Here is a 25,451-nt window from a genome sequence, read left to right on the forward strand (position 1 = left end):
TGTAAGACTTAACAGGAAATGAAACCTCTAAAATGGCGGTGAAGAAACATTTTTATCAATGTTCTGGATTTTTTAATTTTATAATTTATTTAATCAAATGTAGGTTTGAAGAGTCTTATTTGAATTGTTTTGCTATTTTATCTATGTAATGTATTGGTTTATTTTAGGCCCTGTTTAGACGACAACGAAAACGATGCAACCTGTGATGTTTTTCTGCGTTTAACCCTGTCATTTAGACGCAAACAGAGGTTTTATCCCCCCGCAAATGGACTTTTTAAAAACTCTGGGCTGATTGTTTTTTTTGTGAAAACTCCGTTTGTTCGTTTGCGTCTAAAGAGGTACAAACGGAGATTTATGTGACGGCGGAGATTTTTAGTCGGTTCAAAAGAGAAAGAGGATGTGATTCGTTGCTGCTGTTGATATTTTCGGATTCTGATTGGCTAACATGGGCTGGAGCTTCTCGTTGCACTGCCACGTACAGGTTTGGAATATACCCAGGTGACTGACAAGTGTGCACAATGTTATTTTTGAAAACCGAGAGGGTGAAATGTCCGTTCATTAAAAAATAACCGGCCACGTGTAAACTGTTTTATTTATTATACTTTTTGCCATGGTTTATCAATAGATGCTGATGAACTAAAAACTTCTACTTGATTTTAACAGCTGGCCTTGCTCTGACTGTCTCTTGAATTTGACAGCTGGGTTGAATTTGACGGCTGGGTTGATTTTGACGGCTGGGTTGATTTTGACGGCTGGGTTGATTTTGACGGCTGGGTTGATTTTGACGGCTGGGTTGATTTTGACGGCTGGGTTGATTTTGACGGCTGGGTTGATTTTGACAGCTGGGTTGATTTTGACAGCTGGGCTGATTTTGACAGTTTTGGCCGCGTGTCACACAATGGTCTCTGCACAAAAGGCTCTCAATGCGGCCGTATTGTTTCCGTTGGAGCCAGGTATGTTTGAACCTGCCACTATTGTTAATGTAATTAGTGTGCGAAGTGGGCAAACAAGATATTCAGTGTCGGAGTGAAGCTGTAAGGGGCAGAATATAACAAAAGATGCCGTTACAACACCGTTAATGCTCCACTGGAAAACAAACGAGTGCACTGAGAACACTTTGTGCAGGTAGCCGATTAAGACTCAAAACATTTCCTCATATGATGCTCTTCTGCTTTTTGCTCTTTTCTCTTCTCTTCTCTTTTCTCTTCTCTTTTCTCTTCTGACAAATAAAACATCTTGATGCTTCATAACTGTTTCTGTGGCACGCAGTATGAGGGAGCAGGCAAATGTGTGTCTGTTAAAGAGACTTTTCCTCTTATCTATTTCTTTCTCCATCTCCCCTTTTCTCCCTCCCTTCCCCTAGATGGCGCTAAACCCGCCCCATCTGCTGCCAGGAAGCCCTCAGCTGCTGCACCTGCTGGCCGCGCCCCTCCTGCCACCTCCAGGACTGCCGCCCCCCCCTCCTCCACCACCACAGCCCCCCCTCGCAGCACCTCCGCCTCCCGAGCTCCTCCCCCCTCCCGATCTGCCACCGCCACCAAGACCACTGCAAGAGCTGCTTCTGCTCCTAGAGCTCCTGTTGCAGCAGGTTCCGCTTCTAGAGCTCCTGCTGCATCAGGTTCCGCTTCTAGAACTACAGCTGCAGCAGGTTCCGCTCCTAGAACTACAGCTGCAGCAGGTTCCACTTCTAAAACTACAGCTGCAGCAGGCTCTGCTTCGAGAAGTACAACAGGCTCCGCCTCTGCTAAAGCCCATCCCAATGTTAGCTCCACCTCCAAAGCGCCTAATTCAGGTACTACCTCTACCAAAACCACAGCCACTAAGGGCTGTGTATCGGCAACAAATCTGACGACACAATACCATAATACAGTTACGAAAAAGTTTATTGTAATATATTGCGATACTGTGGTGGTTGATGTATTGCAATTTTGAGTAAATTTTTAGCAAAAGTGTGAAATTTGCATAAAGTTAAATTGCAAATTTAAAATGCAAATGTTAATTTATTAAAAATGTTCACTTTATGTACACAAAGTACATGGAAGTTTTGAAAAAGTGACTCAAGTGTATTAACATTTCTGTTCTTCCCTCTCCTCCTCCCACTGCAGGCCCCGCCTCCTCTGCCAAAGCCACTCCCTCCAAGGCGACCCAACCCAGGAGCCTGCAGGGCACGCCCCAGAGGCGCGTCTTGGCCAGCCCCCGGCCCACCTCATTGGCCGCCGCACCGCCCGCGGGCTCCAAGCGGAGCTCCAAGCCCACTCAGCCCGTGCCTCCATTGGCCCTCAACGGCAAGCCCGCGGGGAAGAGACCCGCCCAGCCCCGCGACACCAAGGCCCCCTCGGCTGGACCGGCACACGTCGCTGAGGTAACCGCTGCTGCGGCGACAAGAATCACCGTAGCAGCAGTAGCGGCAGCAGCTTCCTCGGGCCTGGAAAAGGCTCCTGCTGAGGTGCAGCCAGAGGTGCAGTCTGCAGATGCACCACTAGGGGGCATTAGCTCTGCTGTAGATGAAGAAGCAGCTGGGGTCTCTGGCCCCCCTAGTCCCCCACAGGAGCCCTCCAGCACTCTGGCACAACAGGAGCAGCAGACGGATGAGGACGCTCACCTGACCGGAGAGCCGCACACTGGGAAGGATGCGTCCTCACCCCAAAGGGAGCAGACTGGGAAGGATGCGTCCTCACCCCAAAGGGAGCAGACTGGGAAGGATGCGTCCTCACCCCAAAGGGAGCACACTGGGAAGGATGCGTCCTCACCCCAAAGGGAGCACACTGGGAAGGATGCGTCCTCACCCCAAAGGGAGCACACTGGGAAGGATGCGTCCTCACCCCAAAGGGAGCAGACTGAGAAGGATGCGTCCTCGCCACAAGAACTGCAAAATGCTGGTCAGCCCCAAGAGCCGATGTCTGTTGAGGACGCTTCCGTGACCACGACCTTTGACCCCTCCCGAGCTGCCTGTGAGCAGGCCCCCAGTTACCCTGACCTGTCCTCCGCCACCACCAGCAGTAACCATGACGACGACGAGGAGGAGGAGGAAGGCGGCAGCCAGCAGGTGTCTCTCTCGGACATGAGCGGGACCCAGCCCACCGAGGAGGCGCTTGCCGAGGGGGAGGGGTCTCGTCCAGGCTCCTCCCTCTGGCGCGCGGCGGCGGGAGCGGCAGCGGCGGGAGCGGCGTTAGCGGACTCGGAGGACGGCAGCTGCAGCCAGCAGGGCCTGCTGGAGGGCACGGAGAGCACGGACGACCTGGGCGCCGACGCCAGCCTCAAGGGCCCCGACGACCTTGCGCCCTCCGCGGGCTCGCCCGACTCCGAGAGGGTCCCCGACCTGCGCGCCGACGAGGACGACGAGGAGGTGGACGACGAGGACGAGGAGGAGGACGAGGATCGCGTGTGCGACATGGAGGTGGGGTCGGAGCGGGCGGACGGGCCTCCGCGGCGGCATGGCGAGGAGGAGGAGGAAGACGAGGACGTGGAGATGGCCAGCGAGCCCGTGACTGAGAGCGGGCTGGAGAGCTACGGCAACGAGGTGGACGACGACGACGACGACGACCAGGACTTCCCCGACGACGACCACTTTGACAACCTGGAGCAGCTGCCACCGGGCTCCCAGATGCCCCAGCCCTGGGGGAGCCACCCCTGGACCCAGCCCCTGCCCCAGCCCCAGGCCCACCCCAGCAGCCCCAGCCCAGAGCCCCTGGAGCCCCCCACCCCCACCCAGGAGCTCCCCGCCGCCCTCCAACCCTGCTCCTCCACAGCCCTCGCGGGGCAGGTAGGTCCAGCGCATGACGACCAGTCCAGCTCAGGCAACGTAATAGTCGTGCTGGGTTAGGCTGTTGGGATGTGGGATGTACTTGCTTTTCACAACATGGCTCACGTGTGTCCTGCATCTGTTCAGTGTGTCTGTAGTGTGTCTGTAGTGTAGTGTAGTGTGTCTGTAGTAGTGTAGTGTAGTGTGTCTGTAGTGCGTCTGTAGTGTAGTGTGTCTGTAGTGCGCCTGTAGTGTAGTGCGCCTGTAGTGTAGTGCACCTGTAGTGTAGTGCGTCTGTATTGTAGTGTAGTGTGTCTGTAGTGCTTCTTTAGTGTAGTGAAGAGTGTCTGTAGTGAAGAGTGTCTGTAGTGAAGAGTGTCTGTAGTGAAGAGTGTCTGTAGTGAAGAGTGTCTGTAGTGAAGTGTGTCTGTAGTGTGTAGTGTAGTGCTTCTGTAGTGTAGTGAAGTGTGTCTGTAGTGTAGTGTGTCTGTAGTGCTCCTCCTCAACAGTAAGGAGGTTGAGGAGGAGCACTGAGTAACAGGTGTGTGCTGTGTTTGTGGCGATTAATATAGGCTCAGTACGTGACCACGTATCAATAAAAACAAAATATCAACTTTGACATGAATCAGAATAGGGCCCGAGCATCGGATGGTGCGCAAGCCCTACTGTATTGTTTAAAACAAGCAGACAGCAGCAAATACAAGAAAAAGGAAAAGGAGGAAAAAAAAATCAATATAGAAGTTTAAAATATCTAAAATAAGAACTTGTTGTTTGTTGTTCCTTCAACACCTCCACAGGTGCAGGAGTTCCCTCAGGTGACCCTCTCCGCTCTGCCCGGCCACGAGCGCCCTCTGGCCACTCCTCTGACCCCCTCCGCGCTTCCCGACATCGTCCCGGCAACCAACCTCTCCTGGAGGGAGCCGCTGCAACCATCAGCGCTCCTGACGCCCGGCTCTCCCGTCTCCTCGGCAACGGAGGACGAGACGAGCGACACGGAGGGCGAGATGTTGCTGGACGAGCCGGCGGCCGCCGTGGCAACGGCGGCGGTGGCGGTGGTTGCTATGCAGGAGCAGCAGGCCGCGCCCCTCCCCGTCCTGGAGGAGAGCGAAGAGCCGGCCACCCCCACCGCCTGCCCAGAGGAGGAGGATGAAGGTGCCCCGTCGCGCTCCGCAACAGTCTCCTCCGGCCTGGAGAGCGGCCCGACGCCGACCCCCTCACCAGGCTTGCTCTCCCTGGAGGAGCCGTCGTCGTCGTCGTCGTCGACGACCGCCGAGAAGGAGGAGGAGCCTAAAGGGGCGTCGAGCGTCCACGCGGTGGAGGAGGGAGCGGTGGAGCTGGCGCCCCTCAGCCTGGAGCAGGAGGGCTACATGCAGTGCGGCGCGCCCCACACAGAGCAGCCCGAGCTGGGCAAGGAGGAGGGGAGAGAGGAGCAGTCCCTGGAGCCTGGGGCGGGGCTGGAGGGGTTTCTCCAGCTATGCCCCGCCCCTATATTAAGCCACGCCTCCCCTGTCTTCCACAAGCCCCACCCCTTTGAGGATGCTAACCCGTCCCAGCCGTACTTCGCCACCTTCGGGGAGAAGAGCGACGACTCGCTGGCAGGTAACGCATAAGCTACACGCACATGCAAATCACAGACCCCTTTAGCATTAAACCCTACACCTCCTTCTGATGTGATGTCTCTCTCTCTCTCTCTCTCTCTCTCTCTCTCTCTCTCTCTCTCTCTCTCTCTCTCTCTCTCTCTCTCTCTCTCTCTCTCTCTCTCTCTCTCTCTCTCTCTCTCTCTCTCGCCATAGAGAGAATCTGATTGAAAAAGATTGACATGGGGAAAAAAAACAGAATAAGAAGGGGTGAAGGTGAAAGACTGAACCCAGCTGTGTTCTTTCGCTATGGCAACGCTATGGCAACGCTCAGCCGTGTTCTTTCCTGTGTGCTAAATGCTCTGCGCTGTCAGCAGCGCTATGGCAACGCTCTCCTGTGTGTGCAATGATTGCAGTGGACTCTTAGGATGGACGGTTGGGAGCGGAAACTATTTGTTGTTTTTGTTTACTTGTTTACTTGTTTGTTTGTGTGTTTTGTTTGTTTCCTGATCTTTTATAATGAGTGTTATGAGCAGACAGAGCTGGTGTGGGTTGGGTTGGACATTGGGCCGGGAGGCTGGAGTGGTCCTGTTGAGCTGATGGATGTTGCTAAACTTTGCACAAAAAAAATCAAAACCGCTATTGCACTTTAGGGGGTGGCGTAAACCCTCCCACTGACACACGTAAATACATATACACATACGCACACACATACTAACACACGTACAGTACATACATATACACATACGCACGCACGTACTAACGGACACACACACACACACACACACACACACACACACACACACATATATATATATATATATATATATATATATATATATATATATATATATATATATATATATATATATATATATATATATATATATATATATATATATATATATATATACATACACGCACACACAGGCACACGTGCACACACACACACACACACACAGACTTAAGCACACACAGGCACACACACCTCTGTGATGTCATCTGCTGGTCTTTGTCAATGTCTCCCTCCTGCACTGCAACTGTCTGAGTGTGAAATGCTAAAAGTAATGAAATAATAATAATAAAGGTGATGTGTTTAGCCCTTGGCCCCTTTATTTACTTCCAGACTGGTGCTGGTGGTCCAGTGACTGCAGATGCTAAGAGACACGCTGGCACTCTGACACACACGCACACGCTCACACACGCATTCAGACTTAAGGGAAGCATCTGGGCTAGGCTCCTAGCACATTGCATAATTGCGTACTACACACACTCACACCACACACAATATTATGTGGATTCACATACGCACGCACGCACACACTTACACTACACACAATATTGTGTGGACTCACATACGCACGCACACACACACACACTCACACTTTTCCTGGGTGGACTGTAATGGAGCATGTCTAATGTAATCATTATGTACTTAATAACATTAATTTGTTTTGTTTGCAGAGAGCACAGCTACTTTACAGATTTGTGTGTGACTAATCTCAGTATTGGTGCTGCGTGTGTGTGAGAGAGAGAGAGAGAGAGAGACTAATCAGTATTGTTGCTGTGGTTGACATTTCTATTTGTCTCTAACATTGCTGCCACTAACGACTAATCTTTTGACTGATTTTTCGATTAGTCGACTAATCTAAACGACTAATTACAAAAAGGATCAAGTGTTTGTTATTTCATTGTGTATTTTATTTTGAAATCAACTGAAGGGCCAAAACAAAATGTCACCTGTGCCATAAACAATATAAATTACTTTGATGTTACTAAATAAAAATTACAAATGTAAACAATAAAAGTAACATAAAAGGGCTTTTGCCTTAACCTTCACATCAATATCAGTCTACTTTTGTTAGAAGCTCATTAAATAAAACCATTATGTATTAAATATCTAAGCATAAGTATCTGCATTTCCATTAAGCTATAGTCAGAGTCTGGACTAGCCTACTACACTTAGCTTAGCTCCCCCTGTTTAGCTCTGCCTTATAATGAATCGTGCCGAAAGCAGGCAGGCACTATGCTGCAGCTATTCTGCTCGCGTTTACACTTGCATGGTGGAGTTTAAAACATTACTGCCGAAGCCCAAGTAGCCTGTTTAACATCCAAATACAGTCCTTGTACTTCTCGAGTCAATAAACAGTACAGACTAGCTCTGAATGCTCTGGAGGTGAATTACAGTGAGCCGTTTGAGACGGGAGACCAAAAATAAATAGGCGGTCGATAGTAAAACGTCTCGCGTCACACGTCAATTAAAGAAATTACCGTCGACTAATTTTCATGGTCAATTACGTTGACTAAACGCGGCAGCACTAATTAACGTGTGTTTCAATGTGTGTACTTAACATGTTGATCAGGAACTCCACGCACCGGAGCATTCTTGCATTTATTCTTGCATTCAGACAATAAGACATGACACGCCCTCCCATACACACACAGACAGTACACTAGGGTGTGTGTGTGTGTCTGTGTCTGTGTCTGTGTGTTCTCTCTCTGTTTCCCTCTTGGCCACGGATGAGGAACTGGAGGTCCAACCCAGCTGTGTGTGGATAGCACTCTGAAGCAAGGTGCTACACGTGTGTGTGTGTGTGTGTGTGTGTGTGTGTGTGTGTGTGTGTGCGCTCTGTCTACGTCTCTTATTTCTTCCTCTTTTCCTTCTCCTCTCCTTGAACTCAATCGTTCCCCCTCCATCTCCCTCTCCCCTGTCTCTGTCTCTCCCTTCCATAACCAGATTTCCTCTGACTTATTCATTTCTTAATTGGATCAGAAAATTGATTCCCTGAGAAACGGGAAGCACATGATTTGATTCACAAACTGAAAAACTGAATTATGATCCGTATTTTTCTCTTGATATGGGAGGAGGTCTGTTTTTATGGGGGACTGTGTGTGTGTGTGTGTGTGTAGACCTCCAAACCTTAGGTGTTCTTGTTCCATCTGAGGCTGCAGAGGAAGCATGGCATGCAGGCTGGTAGGGTCTCATGGCTTCCTTCCACAGTCCAAAAGACTACGCTACCCACGTCACCTTGGTGCATATGGCTTCCTTCAACAGTCCAAAAGACTACACTACCCACGTCACCTTGCTGCATATGGCTTCCTTCCACAGTCCAAAAGACTACACTACCCACGTCACCTTGCTGCATATGGCACTGACTGACAATCATCTGCATGGGTTGGGCACTCTGTCTGTCAGCATGTTGCCACACAGGGTTGTTTGTTTGTGTGTTTGTTTATGCTCACAAGCCTTTTGTTTATATGAACACTGCGGTTATTGCACATGCAGGTTGTGGCTGTTTGACATGTTTTTTTTATTGCGCACAAACGTTTGCACTGAAACAGAGTACCTCTCTTTCTCTCTTTCTCTCTTTCTCTCTTTCTCTCTTTCTCTCTTTCTCTCTCTCTCTCTCTCTCTCTCTCTCTCTCTCTCTCTCTCTCTCTCTCTCTCTCTCTCTCTCTCTCTCTCTCTCTCTCTCTCTCTCTCTCTCTCTCTCTCTCTCTCTCTCTCTGTGTCTGTCTCTCTCTCGCTCACTATTTTGTTGGCTGCTTACACTTCTCAGTTCACACACTCGCGCTCTCTCGCACTGCCTCCCATGGTGGAAAAGACTACACTACCCATGTCACCCCACTTCCTCACTCATTCATTCCGTTCTGGTTCTAGTTAGAATCTGAGCGGTCAGCCCACTGCCGCCAGTCACCACACCCTCCTCTCTGCACCGCCTTCCCACAGTGCTTTGCTTCTTCAGCCATTTTACGATCTCTATCAAGTTTGACTCGTTATTATATAAACATATTTACTCATTTTTATTCTCACCCCCCCCCCTTTCATATTTTCTCTCTCCCTCTCTCTATCTCTCTCTCTATCTCTATCTCTCTATCTCTATCTATCTATCTCTATCTATCTCTCTCTCTATCTCTCTCTCTCTCTCTCTCTCTCTCTCTCAGGATGGGACGTAGTCATGGCGATACCTAGACCCCGCCTCCGCAGCTCTCGCACCAATCACACGACTGCCGCCGCACCAGCCCCATCAGCCCCTCCCTCGGCGGGTGCCCCTCCCCCCCCCACCCTGGCGCGCCTCCCTGCGGGCGACCTGCCCCCGCGTCTGCAGCGCGCCGAGCCCAACGTGCAGCTGCGCCGCCTGCAGGAGCACCAGCGCCACCTGGAGGAGATGGAGCGCCTGCGCACGCAGCGCCAGGAGAGGGTCCGCGGGGACGCCGGCACGCAGCCGCACCCGGGCCACAACTCAGCCGCACCCGGCCACAACTCAGCCGCACCCGGCCACAACTCAGCCGCACCCGGCCACAACTCAGCCGCACCTGGCCAGGAGGAGGAGGAGGAGGAGGAGGAGGAGGAGGAGGAGAAAAAAAAAAACCTCGACCGTGAGGAGGTGATGGGGGAGGAGAGGGGAAGGGGGGAGCAGAACCACGGACAGGAGGAGGAGGAGAAGAGAGAGGAGGAGGAGGAGGAGGAGAAGAGAGAGGAGGAGGAGAAGAGAGAGGAGGAGGCGCAGAGGAGGGACCAGCTGACCCTTCAGCTCCAGCAGCAACAGCAGGAGCTCCAGCTGTGGCAACAACAACAGCAGCCTGATAAACAACAACAGCAACAACAACAGCAACCCAAGCAGCAGCAGCAGCAGCCGGAGGAGGAGCAGCTGTCCCAGCGCCTGCAGATCCGTCTGTGGCAGCAGGAGCTGGAGGAGCAGGACCTCAGCCGCAACCAGGCCAGAACTCAGCCGGACCCGGCGCCCGCGCTCTCGCCCTCCGCCACGTCCGCCCTCTGCACCATCTACGAGGCCCTGGAGAGCGAGGGAGACGAAGAGGGGGAGGAGGAGGAGAGGGAGGGAGCGAGGGATCAGAGAGCGAAGGAGGAGGAGGAGGAGAGGGAGGGAGCGAGGGATCAGAGAGCGGAGGAGGAGAGCGAGCACATGGAGCCTGGCTCCAGTACGGCCACAGCCACGCCCCCGCCCGAGCAGGACTACAGTTCCCAGAATTCCCTGCTCACGGACACCGCCAGCCCCAGCTCCCCCGAGCAGGACGACGCCGACGCCCACCACCACCACGAGGGTGACCACCACCAGAACGGTCACTCGGCCGAGGAGCAGGAAGAGGAAGTGATGTCGTCGCCAGGGGAGCTGGACTGGGACAGCAAGGCGGGGCTGGTGCAGCAGCTGATCAGCCAGACGCTGCTGCTGACCGGCCAGCGATGCGCTCCCCTGCCTCTCCTGAAGGGGGCGCCAGGCGTGGTGCGGCCCGGGGGGGGCACCCTCAGCCCGCTGGAGAGCAGCCTCTGGCCACAGATCCTGCTGCCCAGCCTCACCGCCAACGCCACGGCAACCGCCACCGCCGCCACGGCAACCGTCACGGCAACGGTCACCGCCGTCAGCAGCTACGCCCCGGAGAGGCAGGGCAGCTCGGCCCCGCAGGGGGAGTGGACAGTGGTGGAAGTGGAGACGCACCACTGACTTACACACACACACCTACACACACACCTACACACACGGAGACACACCACTGACTTAGACACACACACACACACACACACACACCGAGACGCACCGCTGATTTAACACACACATTTTACTTATTGAATTGATACTTTATTCAATTCCACATTACAAGTAAATTTTCATTAGGAATCAAATGTTTTGAATGATCAAACGGATTAAACCACATCCACACACACACACACACACACACACACACGTATCCACACACACATACGTATACACTCTTTCACACACTGGTGCGCAGGTCTGACAGGTTCTGCATACACACTGAGTAACCCCAACATTCAGATGCAGGCACAAACACACACACACACACACACACAGTTCTATCTGGACGACCCCCCCGATGAAAAGCAATAACACCCCCTACAATAATCTGACCACAACACTGCCAGAATACACAGGCTGGTGCTAAGACACGCACGCACACACACACAAATGCAATAAGACAACATGACCATATAGCTGTTTGCTGACCAGAATAGCCGCAATAATCTACCAAATGGCGCACCAGCATAGACAGGCACCAGTGGAGCCTGGACCAGACACACACACACAGACACACACACACAGACACACACACACAGACACACACACACAGACACACACACACAGACACACATGCACACACACAGACACACACACACAGACACACACACACACACAGAGACACAGACACACACACACACACACAGACACACACACACACACAGACACACACACACACACAGACACACACACACACACAGACACACACACACACACACAGACACACACACACACACAGACACACACACACAGACAGACACACACACACACACAGACACACACACACACACAGACACACACACACACACAGACACACACACACACACAGACACACACACACACACAGACACACACACACAGACACACACACACAGACACACACACACACACACACACAGCTACATCACTGCCTCTGTTGTCCACACTGCTGTAGAGTGGACGGTTTGACCCCCGTCGGCCCACTCTGACCTTGAGCCCTGGTCCTGCGTCTCCTCTCAAGGTCATCATCTGTGTCTGGACTCTAGCGAACGAGAACGAACAACCCTGAGCAAAGGTCACTCGTCGGACAGCTGCCTGTTGAAGGGCAGTAGGGAGCATCTGGACTCAGGCAGGTGTGTAGCCGGTGTGCTGTAACCATCGGACACCCAGACGATGGGGGTGGGGGGGGGGGGGGGGGAATGATCGGAAGTCGATGTTTTGGGTAAAGTGCGAGCACATCGGTGTCAGACTAAGAGGTGATGTTGGAACTCAATCAGCCTCATCTATAGCCATTTTTCCAGTTATTTATGTGATTACCATTTGTTTTTGTTTTTTGGTTAATTTCTGTACTGTTATGATTTTATTTATTGATTCTTATGTGGCATTTTGTACATTTTTATTATGACACTGGCATAAGACACGCGGAGTGAGTTTCTGGTAGGCTGATCTGAAGGTTGTAGTGTAGCGTAGTGACATGCTGACATTTCAGCTGCACACTTTCTCCCCCTGGTGGAAGTAGAAAGGACTTCATCTCTACCGGAAGACTAATTAGGTTCGGTTGGGCCCTAGTGGTTTAAATAAATGTCAGTTTTGGACTTTTAGATGTGTATGTGGAATATTTTGTAGTGATTTCTTTTATTATTATTATTATTATTATTATTATTATTATTTTGATGTTGTGTTCTTGTCTTGGTCAGGATTTTAAATCTAGTGTAGGCCTACACTGTGGCATTCTGAAGAATGTTTTGGAAGGATTTCCCTTTTTTTGTTCTCTCTCTTTCTTTTTCTTCCCAAGTCACTGTGAACTGTAGTGTTTTGTGAACCTTATGACTTTTATATTATCAGAAGGTGTTTGAGAGGTGTATTGTTAGTGGTCTTTATGATTGGGATTGTAATTAAATGCACTGACCCAGATGGAGATCTGTTCAGTATTGGTATTTCTGCTTTAGGTACTGCTGTTTTCATAAGAAAGGGAAAGGGCCAATGCCGGTCATGGTAGAGAGTTTTGTTGGATTGCTGGAGATGAATTAAGCCTTTCTCAATGGGGGGGAAAAATGGAATGTTTTGATAGGAGGATTCTAAAGGGCATTGTGATGTCATGATTCTGTTTCCCTTGCAGACGTGACTCTGTTTCCTGTGCTGAGTGTTTCGCTTTCACTTTGTTTTTCTCGTAAGTGTCTTGAAGAGGTGAGTCAGGCTCCCAATTTAGGCGTCTTGTCCTGGAAGGGTTCAGTCACTAAAACAAAAAAAGGACAACAAACAAGAGGGTTGTCACACCCTCCAGTGCTCGGGCCCTAAAAAGGCCGTGCCCCACCAGGACTTCACACTTCTTTGGTTGGAGCCTAAACAAGGACCAAGTCCCATGAAGAAATGGACCCTTCTTATGCAAACATGGTCACATTGTTAAACAAGCACAGACTGATCTGCACAACATGAGATGGATATATATATATGCCCCTCCCCCCAGTCGAGGTGTATGCAAATCGTGAAGAAAGCACTGTGTTGTTACTTATATCTGCTGGTAAGCGTGTGTGTATTGGTTTACATAAGTAAGTGTGTGTGTGTGTGTGTGCTGGTGTACATAAAGTGTATGTTGGAACCATGTGGCCTATTAATGTGTGATTTGCTAATCGATCAAGTTCAGGTCATTGTGTCTTTGTTGTTTTGTTTTGTTTGTTTTGTTTTGTTTGTTTTTGTGTGTGTTTTGTTTTGTTTGTTTTTGTTTTGTTTTGTTTTTGTGTGTTTGTTTTGTTCTGTGACTGGGATTGGGTGTCCAGATGGTCACTTGGTTGATATCTAGGCAGAGGTCTTGCACTGGTCACCAACACACTGTGATTTATTAATTTAGATATGAAGGGATTAGTCACTGTGATAACTAATACGGAATCTATGAAGGATATAGAGAAATATAACCATATCGAGCTTCGAGGGCATTTCTGAAGGGGTTGGAGGAATATGACCATATTGAGCTTCGAGAGCATTTCTGAAGGAGTTAGAGAAATATGACCATATGGAGGTTAAACCGCATTTCTGAAGGCTTCCTGGGGAGCTCCTGATGCAGTCTTCAGAAATGCGGTTGTTTGACTCTGATGTAAATCTACACTGTAGATATGATTGACATAAACATCCCATCGCCCATATAGGCCCTGATACACACACACACACACACACACACACACACACACACACAGGACCTGGGCTCTAGGGACCACTGGGGATGGGAATGATGCGTGCGTGTGTGTGTGTGGGTGCGTGCGTGTGTGTTCCAGCAGGTGGTTTAGACGACTACTGTAAAGGTGTGAGTGTGTGTGTGTGTGGGGGGGGTGGATGTGTGCGTGCGTGTGTGTGTTCCACCAGGTGGTTTAGACGACTACAGTCAATGTAGTTTACAGCTGTTTTAGTTGTAAGGGTATTTTTGTGATGCACTGTTATCGCCAAGCAACCAGGAGCCTCAGACTTTAACTTGTTTATGTTGTCTTTGAGGTGTGTTCTATGTTCTGTGTGTGTGTGTGTGTGTGTGAGTAAAGCCTGTAATGGTTCTTGAGATCCTGAGCAACCTGTTGGTGGCCTGTAAGGGTTCAAGGGATTGTGTGTGTGTGTGTGTGTGTGTGTGTGTGTGTGTGGGGGGGGGGTGCTGTAATGGTTCTTCTGCCTGGATGGTGGCTTTGTGTTCGTTTGAACCTGACCGTGTTAATGAGTGTGTTATTCAGAGATATACACACTCACACACTCAAGATGGTTTGACTCAGTTACACCAGTGGTCTCTGTCTGTGTGTGTGTGTGTGTGTGTGCTGTTGACCGGCGCTTTTGGCGGCAAACTAAAATGACCCGAACCCTGCAAGTATGGGACGGATGAACAGCTGAAAAAAAATCTTAAATTGTAAAGTTATGAATTGTTGATATTGTTGAGTCCTCATCCTGTCTAGTCGGGGGGATGGCAATGTGGGTTTTAGGGAGGAGCTAACAGGCTTGGAGTCTGGCCCAGATGTGGTTCTGATGTGGCCGGTGTTTGTGTTGGGCCGGGTCCTAGCTGTGGTTCTGTGGGGTGGCCCTAATAAGAGATGTGTGTGTGTTACTCATGTGACATGTTTTTAAAGATGATGATTATGATGATGATGATGGACACACTGTTGTATTTTTCACGCTGTTGAATTTAGCCCCCACCTTGAAATGACCCTCACCCGCGTCTTGTGCTTCTTGCCCTGAACAGGGGGTTAGTCACGATCAGACTCCTGCTCTCCGCGACACGGACAGGGTTCCCTTCTCCACACACACACACACACACACACACACCATATCTGAACCTAGTGTGTGTGTTTAAGTTGGAGTGCATCATGAAATCTGTTAGCAAACTGAAGTTGTAACGATTTGTGTTCATTTTTCATTTTCCAGACTGTCTATTCCAAATAAAAAATGATTTCTTTTTTTAAAAACTTCTGTCTACTTGGTGGTGGTTTGTAACGCAAGACATTTTAAGTACATTTATTATTTTGAGTCACAGTTTACGGCTCAATGATGTGCGAAGAGTTTTGGTAAACGGGCACAGAAAATTCTGGTGTGTTCTCTGGTTAACATCACACATGAGCTTTCTAACATTCAGCACTTCTGAGGGGAAACCCATTTATTCAGTTGTAGTAGTGAACCCGTGCACAACCCACATATCAACACCACACCAAAGATCACCATAAAACCAGTGCTTTAATGTGAACTCAACTACATCCAAACATCCATTAATCAATGGAACAAACACACACACACACACGATTACAATGAAACCAGCACTTTGACATGGACACACAACTTCAAATCATTCATCAATCAATGGACTGGTCCCACTGAGAAGTGTATATGTATGTATGTGTGTGTGTGTATATACATATATTAAAATATCTAAGGAATACTACGGCATGGTGTAGTAAAAAAGAACCTGCTTGATTGATACAGACTGTGTACGCCTGCACAACAGGCGCAACAAAAGCTTAACAATGAAACGAGAGCAGCTTATGAGCATAAAGTGTGAACAAGAAACTAGCTCATGTGTGGCCCTCTTGGGTTACGGAACACCTAATAACTCCACTGTTCTAGATTTCCCTGAGACGGAACAATGGAACTGTGGAATCAGAACTCCCTGCAGGATTCTGCTCCAATCCCAGCAGCAGGTTCCCTGGGGCGGTCTGCTCTCTCTGGCCTACTTCCCTGTGTGAACTGAGCCCCCCCACGGCACTCAACAACAGACACCACTCAAGAACAGAGTGTGTGTCCCCTGGACCACAAACACATCCTTAACATACCTAAACGTATCTTTATCATGCCCATACACATCCTCAACGCATTTAAACGTATCTTTAACATGCTTAAACACATCCTCAACACATTTTTAACACATTTAAATTTATCTTTAACATGCTTAAACACATCCTCAACACATTTTTAACACATTTAAACTTATCTTTAACATGCTTAAACACATCCTCAACACATTTTTAACACATTTTTAACACATTTAAACTTATCTTTAACATGCTTAAACACACCCTCAACACATTTAAATGTATCTTTAACATGCCTAAACACATCCTCAACACATTTTTAACACATTTAAACGTATCTTTAACATGCCTAACCACATCCTTAACACACCTTAACAGCCATATGAGTCTTATTAGCCATTGGTGGTTGTCGCCATGACGCTGTGCTCTGATTGGCTGTTCTAGTTGTCATGCTGTGTTCCCATTGGTTGTGTGAGCAGTGGCGCTGTGTTCTCATTGGCTGTCGTAAGACAGAAGCGCCCCCAGCAGGCAGTCGGTGGCGCTGCAGGTGGACGGCTCCGTGAGCCCCAGGTGGAACAGCTGCTGGTAGTGCGCCCGAGGAATGCCGCACGGGATCCTACACACACACACGCACACGTACAGGCACACACGTATCCAGACACATACACACACACACACATGCACACACACACACGCACACACACACATGTACACACACACATGTACGCACATACGCACACACACACATGTACACACACACACGCATGCACACACACACGCACATACACACATGTACACACATACGCACACACACACGCACACACACACACATGTACACACACGCATGTACACACACACGCACACACACACATACACATGTACACACACACATGCACGCACACACACACACACACAGTGTTATGTCCTACACAGATATAAACACAACTTAAGTGCATGTGTGTGCTCTGCCTAGATGTATCGTCAGTAAGTGCACTCATAGATGCCGTCCGTCTGTGTGTGTGCACGCTCTCCCCCCTCGTAGATGTCCTAGGTCTGTGGGTTAGTGTGTGTGTGTGTGTGTGTGTGCACGCTCTCCCCCCTCGTAGATGTCCTAGGTCTGTGGGTTAGTGTGTGTGTGTGTGTGTGTGTGCACGCTCTCCCCCCTCGTAGATGTCCTAGGTCTGTGGGTTAGTGTGTGTGTGTGTGCACGCTCTCCCCCCTCGTAGATGTCCTAGGTCTGTGGGTTAGTGTGTGTGTGTGTGTGTGTGTGTACGCTCTCCCCCCTCGTAGATGTCCTAGGTCTGTGGGTTAGTGTGTGTGTGTGTGTGTGTGTGTGTGTGTGTACGCTCTCCCCCCTCGTAGATGTCCTAGGTCTGTGGGTTAGTGTGTGTGTGTGTGTGTGCGCGCTCTCACCACTCGTAGATGTCGTCGGTCTCTGGGTTGGGGTACGTCTGGACCCATTGCCCAATAGACCACATCTTCACCTCCGACCTTCTCTCCCTTCGCTCTCCCTCCTCCTCCTCCTCTCCTCTCTCTCCCTCGTTCAGACTCCTCCTCCTCTCCTCTCCTCTCTCTCCCTCGTTCAGACTCCTCCTCCTCTCCTCTCCTCTCTCTCCCTCGCTCAGACTCTCCTCCTCCTCTCCTGACCCGTCCTCCTCTCTCCTTATCTCCTCATAGCACAGGAAGTAGCTGGGGAAATGGGAGATTGTGATTGGTGGACTGGCCACATGATCTGCATGGAGGACTGCCATTGGCCAGATGCTTTCAACTTCTCCTTCATTGGGTGGAAGCTGATGTTTTGGACTGTCTGTTTATATCGACTTTTAAAAGGGACCCATCTCATCATCAAATACCTGTGTTTGCTAGATTGTGATTGGTGGAAACAGGCCACATGATCTGCATGGAGGACTGTCATTGGCCAGATGCTACCATCAGATACCTGTGTTTACAGGTGTACTAGATTGTGATTGGTGGAAACAGGCCACATGATCTGCATGGAGGACTGCCATTGGCCAGATGCTACCATCAGATACCTGTGTTTACAGGTGTACTAGATTGTGATTGGTGGAAACAGGTCACATGATCTGCATGGAGGACTGCCATTGGCCAGATGTTATCATCAGATACCTGTGTGCACAGGTGTGCTAGACTTGCTGAACACCTGAGACAACCCTTACGTGTACAGGACACATGGGCTCTAAAGAGCTGCAGTACTTCAGTACTTAACGATATCATACAATAAAAATAAATAGAATTAGTAGCATATAAAAACAGTGTTCACCCTCTGTCTGCCTGTCATCCCTCCCTCCCTCTCTCCCCCCCTCTCCATCCCTCCTGCTCTCTCTCCATCTCTCCTGCCTCCCTCCCTCTCTCCCCCCCTCTCCATCCCTCCTGCTCTCTCTCCATCTCTCCTGCCTCCCTCCCTCTCTCTCCCCCTCTACATCCCTCCTGCTCTCTCTCCATCTCTCCTGCCTCCCTCCCTCTCTCTCCCCCTCTACATCCCTCCTGCTCTCTCTCCATCTCTCCTCCCTCCCTCCCTCTCTCTCTCTCTCCCTCTATCCATCTCTCTCTACCTTGACTGATAATAAAGGAAACTTAATCCTCCCCTCTCTCTCTCTCTCTCTCTCTCTTTCTATCTCTCCAGACTCACTACTCTGTGCTGTTGTTCTCTCTCTCCTCTCTCTCTCTCTCTCCTCTCTCTCTCTCCAGACTCACTACTCTGTGCTGTTGTTCTTCCTCTCTCTCCCTCCTGCTCCTCCTCCTCCGTCCTGGACCTCTATCCCTCGCTCCGTGAGCCGCTCCACGTTCCAGCGCATGAGCTTGTAGAGGCGGCAGGCGGGGAGTTGCTGGAAGGGGGCGGGGCGACAGTAGCGGAAGATGGACAGCTTGATGTGGTTCACCTGACAGTGCCCGATGAAGAAGTGGGAGATACTGAGACAGAGAGAGAGAGAGAGAGAGAGAGGGAGAGAGAGATCAGCTTGATGTGGTTCACCTGACAGTGACCGATGAAGAAGTGAGAGATACTGAGAGAGAGAGAAAGAGAGAGAGAGAGAGAGAAAGAGAGAGAGAGAGATGAGCTTGATGTGGTGCACCTGACAGTGGCCGATGAAGAAGTGAGAAAGTGACAGAGAATGAGAGAGATAGATAGATAGAGAGAGAGAGAGAGATCATTCTAACAATCAAACCCTCAGAATACAAGTTGAAATGAGGTTTCAGAAAAGAGAAGATTAGCAAAGTCCTTTTAAGCAAGTCCCTCCACTCGGCAGCCATACTACAACGCTTTTTGGGCACTTATCGGGCATCTATTTTGGCAGGAATGCATGTGCACGTGCGCAAGGCTTCACGACACCAATCTTGCTCCAGCGGCGAGATCACAACACATGATTGATTGGCACGATGTCTTCACAACACACCACATGATTGGCTCAATGTATTTACAACACAACACATGATTGGCTCAATGTATTCACAACACACCACGTGATTGGCTCAATGTATTCACAACACACCACGTGATTGGCTCAATGTATTCACAACACACCACATGATTGGCTCAATGTATTCACAACACACCACATGATTGTCTCAATGTATTTACATCACACCACATGATTGGCTCAATGTATTTACATCACACCACGTGAGTGGCTCAATGTATTCACATGCCGACGTTTTGCTGTGGAAGGGGTGGGATATGTGTAGACACGTTATAAACTAACCCCTTATTACTATGGAGGATTTTTTGAGCGCCATCACATGTCTCCTCATTAGAAAGTCTCTGAGATTAGGGCTTAAAAGTTCTGCATCTGTTTTGTTTTTTCCCCCCCAAGTTTGTTTATTAATTTCAGTTCTGCATCTGTGTGTGTATGTGTGTGTGTGCGTGTGTGCGTGTGTATAGGTACATAAATCAAAATGGTTGACTACATATACCTGCGTGTAAACATATGGATTCTGTGATCAACACACACCTGAGGGGATTGGTCTCTTCCAGAGTCAGGAAGTTGTATGATGCGTACGTCAGAATCAGTTCCTCCAGACGACTGCACAGCTGTTGAGAGAAATGCAGCAACTACACACACACACACATGCACGCGCACACACCCACACCCACACACACACACACAAATATAATGCAAAGGGAGTAGGATAGACTGTACACACTCTCACACACACACACACAATCACACTCATACACAGTCACACACACAATCACACACACACACACACACACACACACACACCCACACACACACACACACACATATACTGCAAAGGGAGGAGGATAGACTGTACACACTCTCTCACACACACACACACACACACACACACACACAATCACACTCATACACACTCTTACACACACACACACACACACAATCACACTCATACACAGTCACACATACAATCACACACACACACACACACACACACACACACACACTCTCCATCACACTCATACACACACACACACTCTCCATCACACACACACACACACACACACACACACACACACAGTAGAATGTGTACATTCAAAGGAACCACAGGAAGGGAGGAGACACACCAGGAAGAAGCGATAACAACTAGAGAGGAACTGTATTTGAAGTGTGTGAGTGTGTGTGTGTGTGTGTGTGTGTGTGATGGAGAGTGTGTGTGTGTGTGTGGAAGAAGCGATAACAACTAGAGAGGAACTGTATTTGAAGTGTGTGTGAGTGTGTGAGAAGTTCCTGGCTGTGTGTGTGTGTGTGTGTGTGTGTGTGTGTGTGTGTGTGTGTGTTACCTGTGTGCGTATGTAAACTGGTAGCAGGGGTCTGTGGGGCAGGCAGCTCCTGGCTGTGTGCTCCAGGTAGCTGAAGAACGGACGGCAGCTCTTCAGAAAGGTGGGAACCACTCGACACAAACCCTCAATCTGGAGACGATCACGCCTACACACACACACACACACACACACACACACACACACACACACACACACACACACACACACACACACACACACAATTTATTACTGAAGGAATCCTTAACCTAGAGACAATTGTGTTCTCACGCACACACACACACACACACACACACACATACTCACTCTCTCTCTCTCTCTCTCTCTCTCTCTCTCTCTCTCACACACACACAAACACTCCCACACACACACACTGCACGTGTAGTGTGTATGAGATTGCCCCTGTGTGTGAGATGAGTTTACTGCACCTGTGTACTAGACCCACTGCACATGTCTATGACACTCTACACCTGTGTACGAGGTGGGCCTGGTACACACACACACACACACACACACAAATATAATGCAAATGAGGATAGTCGGTACACACTCTCACACACACACTCACACATACAATCATACACAGCAATCAACACACACACACACACACACACACACACACACACACACACACACACACACATTCACACACAGACATTCACACACAGCACCTCTGTATGAGATGGGCCTGGTACTCGTCGGCCTTGTTCAACAGGTACTCCAGATGAGCCTGTATGGGACGCAGTTTCTCGTCCATAACGTGCACGTCTTGTGGCGGAGAGACGGAGTGGCACTCGGCCGACTCCGTGCAGCACCGCTGCTCGCCGACAGAGTGCGCCAACGCAACGTGATCTGATTCTGAAAAAGAGGTCTCCTAACTATTGATAACTGTTTTCCCGAGGCTACATAATGTATAATAATGTCATGCATAATCAGAGGTTAAATTGGGCCGGAGCGCACCGGAGCGCAGCTCCGCCTCCTCAGGTCCACAACACACCCTGCCGGAGCTCAGCTCCGTCTCCTTCAGCACCAACCTTGTTATTCCACTAGAATTATTTTTCATCTCCTGCCAAATACATGGCATATGAGACTGAATAATTAGCAAGACTAGCCTAATATTGAACTTCCGTGGCCCAGTAAAATCTCAAGTTCAGGTTTAATTTCTCGCAGTGTACTCGTCACACAGATATCATACAGATATCACGTGAACGAGCGGAATCTAAGCTGTCCAATGATATTAACGCCAAGTGGCTGTGATAAATGGTTCGCGAGAAACCTAACATTGAACTTGTATAAAATGTAGACCTAATCATATTTGCATTCTGCACACGTCTGCACAAACTCTAAACTCAACACAAGGCGAACCGTATATCACAATAAACAGCAGACCTTGCCGAATACGATAACGCATACATCTGTAGGCTACAACGCGGTTCCCGAGTAGCCTATTTTAAATTGCAACACATTTCTACATGGTCTCCAACTTTGGGCCAAAATTATAATGTATTCTCATCTAAACTATTTAGCCTACAGTATGTCAGTAGAAACATTTCTGTAAATTGCTTAGCCAGAGTATCCCACCATCATGGTTGTTATATTGCCAGATGCTATAATATAGCCTAATATAATATAATATAATATAATATACTAATATAATATAATGTTTCCTAATGCCATGAATGCAAAAATATGAGGAAAAAAATCATGAGACGCAAATGTTTTTGTTCTTGATATAAAGGCTGTCATAACACATTAAGAATTATCACATCTACTTTCCCAGATATGGGTAGCCCAGATATAGCATGTATAGATGACCATTACAATGACCAATATAACTCAATGACCAATATGAATAGCTTAAGCCAACACAGGTTGTTCTGCTACAGGCTACTGCATAATTTCATGGAGTGCTGAAATGTACACTATTTTTGACCATTTCTAAAAAGAAACTCAGAAAATATGCTTTGTGGTTGTGAACTTATTGCAGTATCATAACTAATCTGTGTGTACACGGTTAAAACTCTGAACCGCAAAATACTACTACAGCACAAATATTTCCATCCATAGGCCTATATTTTATAATAATTTTATATAATATTATGTAATTATTAAGTCTAACCTCTGAATTTCTTTTGAAAGTGCACTAGATTGATGCATTTAAACGTTAAAATATACAAAAATTTCTTACGGGGGAGCATGCCCCCGGACCCCCCTAGGGGGGCTTGTGTCCCAGTGCAGTTTATGCCTAGTGACACCCCTGATCTATAACGATGAAACGATGAAATGGACCCTGGAAGATGTTTTGAGGGGCGGTAGAGATTGAAGATGTAAACCCAGAAGTGTGCAGAATCGGTCATTTTGAAGTAGGCTATAGAACTATGCATTTAGTAGAAAAACCCTAAAGAGAGGCAAAGCATTAAAGGTAAAAATAACAATAAAGTAGGCCAGGGATGGATTACTGCACGGGCCTACTGGGCCCAGGCCCCAAGGGGTCAGGGGGCCCTGAAGCCTAAGCCTTTGCATGGAATCATTGCCTCAATATCAACAAATCAGGATGTAGGCTATGAATCTGATTAAATTTAGTATTGGCCAACCCCAAAATGCACCAGATTACAGGAAATCACATCAAAGAAATTAAAAATGTTCTGGGGGAGGACCCCCAAACCCCCCCTCCCACATATGAGACAATAGTAGCCCTACCTTACATTAATACTGGAAAAAGAGCCCATTTGGTGTAAAAACACATTGTCATTTTACGACGCGATTTTGAATGATGACCATTCACCGTAAATAAGGGCTCCCCCTCCTTACAAAAGCCAATTTAACCACTGTGCATAATATATAGCTAAATTCTATACCATATTATATCTATAGTGAGGCAACTAAAACACATTATATACGTCTACATCCGGTTTAGTAGGCTGAAGCAGAAAGTTACTGTTTTACTGTGTATGAGTTCACCTTGGCTGCTAGCAGCTACTCACCAGTGGGCTGCATTGAGTCCGGATCGCCATCATCTCTGTCCTCTGTTGCCTCAAGACTGACCTCTTCAGCAGTAGGCTGATCCGGGAGATCTTGTGTTGCATTGTCATCAGACATTTCGTAATACTAGTAAAATCGCGCCCAAAAAAAGCCTTTTGAATCAATCCACTTACACTGGATCAATAACATCAGGTTCACGTGTGTCACATGCAGCAGCTGCTAGCCAGCTAGCAACATTGCAGTTCTGCTAAACTTGCCAGCAGGAATTACAAAATGTTGTCAGATAGTTAGCTGTCTGTCTTCACCGGAGTATAGCCCTCTGATTTGTACACGATCGGCATTATATTAGTACGCAGTCGCCTAGGAAATCTATGGGATTTTCTTCATTTAAATATAGGCCATACTTAATCCTCAACTGCACAATTTTCATGCTGTCAATTAACCAACTGTATGTCATGATGACATGTTCGAGATCCAGCTAAAGTCACTGAATCTCAACTTTGCGCAGGTTGCGCACAGTGGGTCAAGCGCTGCATAGTGGTGTCATTAGGTACCCTACTGAGAAGTTAAACTCGTAGTATGACAGGGGAGCCTATTATAACTGTATATGTTAGTTACTGTATATGCTGCTTCAAATAATAACCTTAAATTATGCAAAGTCTGCTTGATTGAGTTGTTTGATGATCATACAGGGATGTTTTATGCTTATATCATACAGGCCTACGTGACTTACACCACACACAGAGTTACACACTGACACACACATGGCTGTGTGACGTGCTGTCACACTTTATTTCTAAGCTGGGCTCTTTTTGGAGAATCCGTTATAACTGTCATGTAACTATTGGCCGTAACTATTGGCCTACATCTTCCAGAACGCACACACCTTGGGAGTTGGGATTGTGATTTTCATTGTTTTCACATGTTGTGTCTGTGTGTGTGTGTGTGTCTGTCTGTGTGCGTATTTGTGTGTGACAGTCCTGTCTGTCTAAGTAGGTCTGAGGGCCGGGGGTGTTAAATTGCTCTGGGTAAATAGTCTAATCAACAGTTGGCATTGCCTGCCTGCACGGTGTTGAACAAAGCCCGAGCGCAACACAATGCAGTCACGTGACCCACCCGGTACGCGCCCGCCCTCCTCTCCCCTCCCTGAACGTCGCGTGAGCCACAGGCAGAAAAGTGTCCTCCCGCTGGAGCGAGCCATCCTCACTGACCCCTCCATTTGTTTGACTTAAATTCAACGGACACATTTGCACCTGCGGATGAATACTAACGGACTTTAAGCATAGACATGCACTCAAGCCAATTTCCTGGCCCGAACGCTAACGGAGTAACACTATTGTTTTGAACACTGGGTCTGGTTTCTTCTGTTTGACTCTACGGTCTGCCGAGGAGGATGTGCTTAACGTTACGCCTGGGAAAAGGACAGCGCCTTGTTTGCGGTTTCCCGGTTAGCTGGGTTCGCTAAGTTAGCTAGCTCTCCGGCTGCCACGAAGTTAGCGATGTCCGTAGATCATGCAGGAACTGGCGGCATTTGCAACGCCGTTGGGAGATCTCGTATGAGTAACTAGCATT

The 25,451-nt window shown here is 48.6% G+C and overlaps 2 protein-coding genes across 2 annotated transcripts in view; one reads left to right on the forward strand and one right to left on the reverse strand.

The window, feature by feature from the left end:
• LOC143116679 (uncharacterized) overlaps positions 1-10,781 on the forward strand; it is a 30,951-nt gene extending 20,170 nt beyond the window's left edge. The window contains exons 6-9 of the mRNA XM_076277953.1: positions 1,364-1,792; positions 2,106-3,763; positions 4,540-5,341; positions 9,265-10,781. Coding sequence (XP_076134068.1) covers positions 1,364-1,792; positions 2,106-3,763; positions 4,540-5,341; positions 9,265-10,781 — 4,406 coding nt within the window. The remainder of the gene's footprint in view (positions 1-1,363; positions 1,793-2,105; positions 3,764-4,539; positions 5,342-9,264) is intronic.
• A 5,834-nt stretch (positions 10,782-16,615) lies between these two features.
• cunh19orf67 (chromosome unknown C19orf67 homolog) lies at positions 16,616-23,983 on the reverse strand. The gene is made up of 7 exons (XM_076277964.1): positions 23,882-23,983; positions 21,569-21,714; positions 20,901-21,045; positions 20,092-20,192; positions 18,842-19,054; positions 17,537-17,650; positions 16,616-16,739 (listed from the first exon to the last, which is right to left on the reverse strand). The coding sequence occupies exons 1-7, from the start codon at positions 23,981-23,983 to the stop codon at positions 16,616-16,618; spliced, it is 945 nt and encodes a 314-aa protein (XP_076134079.1).
• Positions 23,984-25,451: the final 1,468 nt, after the last annotated feature.

The sequence above is a fragment of the Alosa pseudoharengus genome, unplaced genomic scaffold, assembly GCF_046254945.1.
Source record: "Alosa pseudoharengus isolate Yale_2024_CS ecotype anadromous, Long Island Sound unplaced genomic scaffold, YU_APseudo_1.1 YU_APseudo_1.1_scf_1, whole genome shotgun sequence".
NCBI lineage: Eukaryota > Metazoa > Chordata > Actinopteri > Clupeiformes > Clupeidae > Alosa > Alosa pseudoharengus.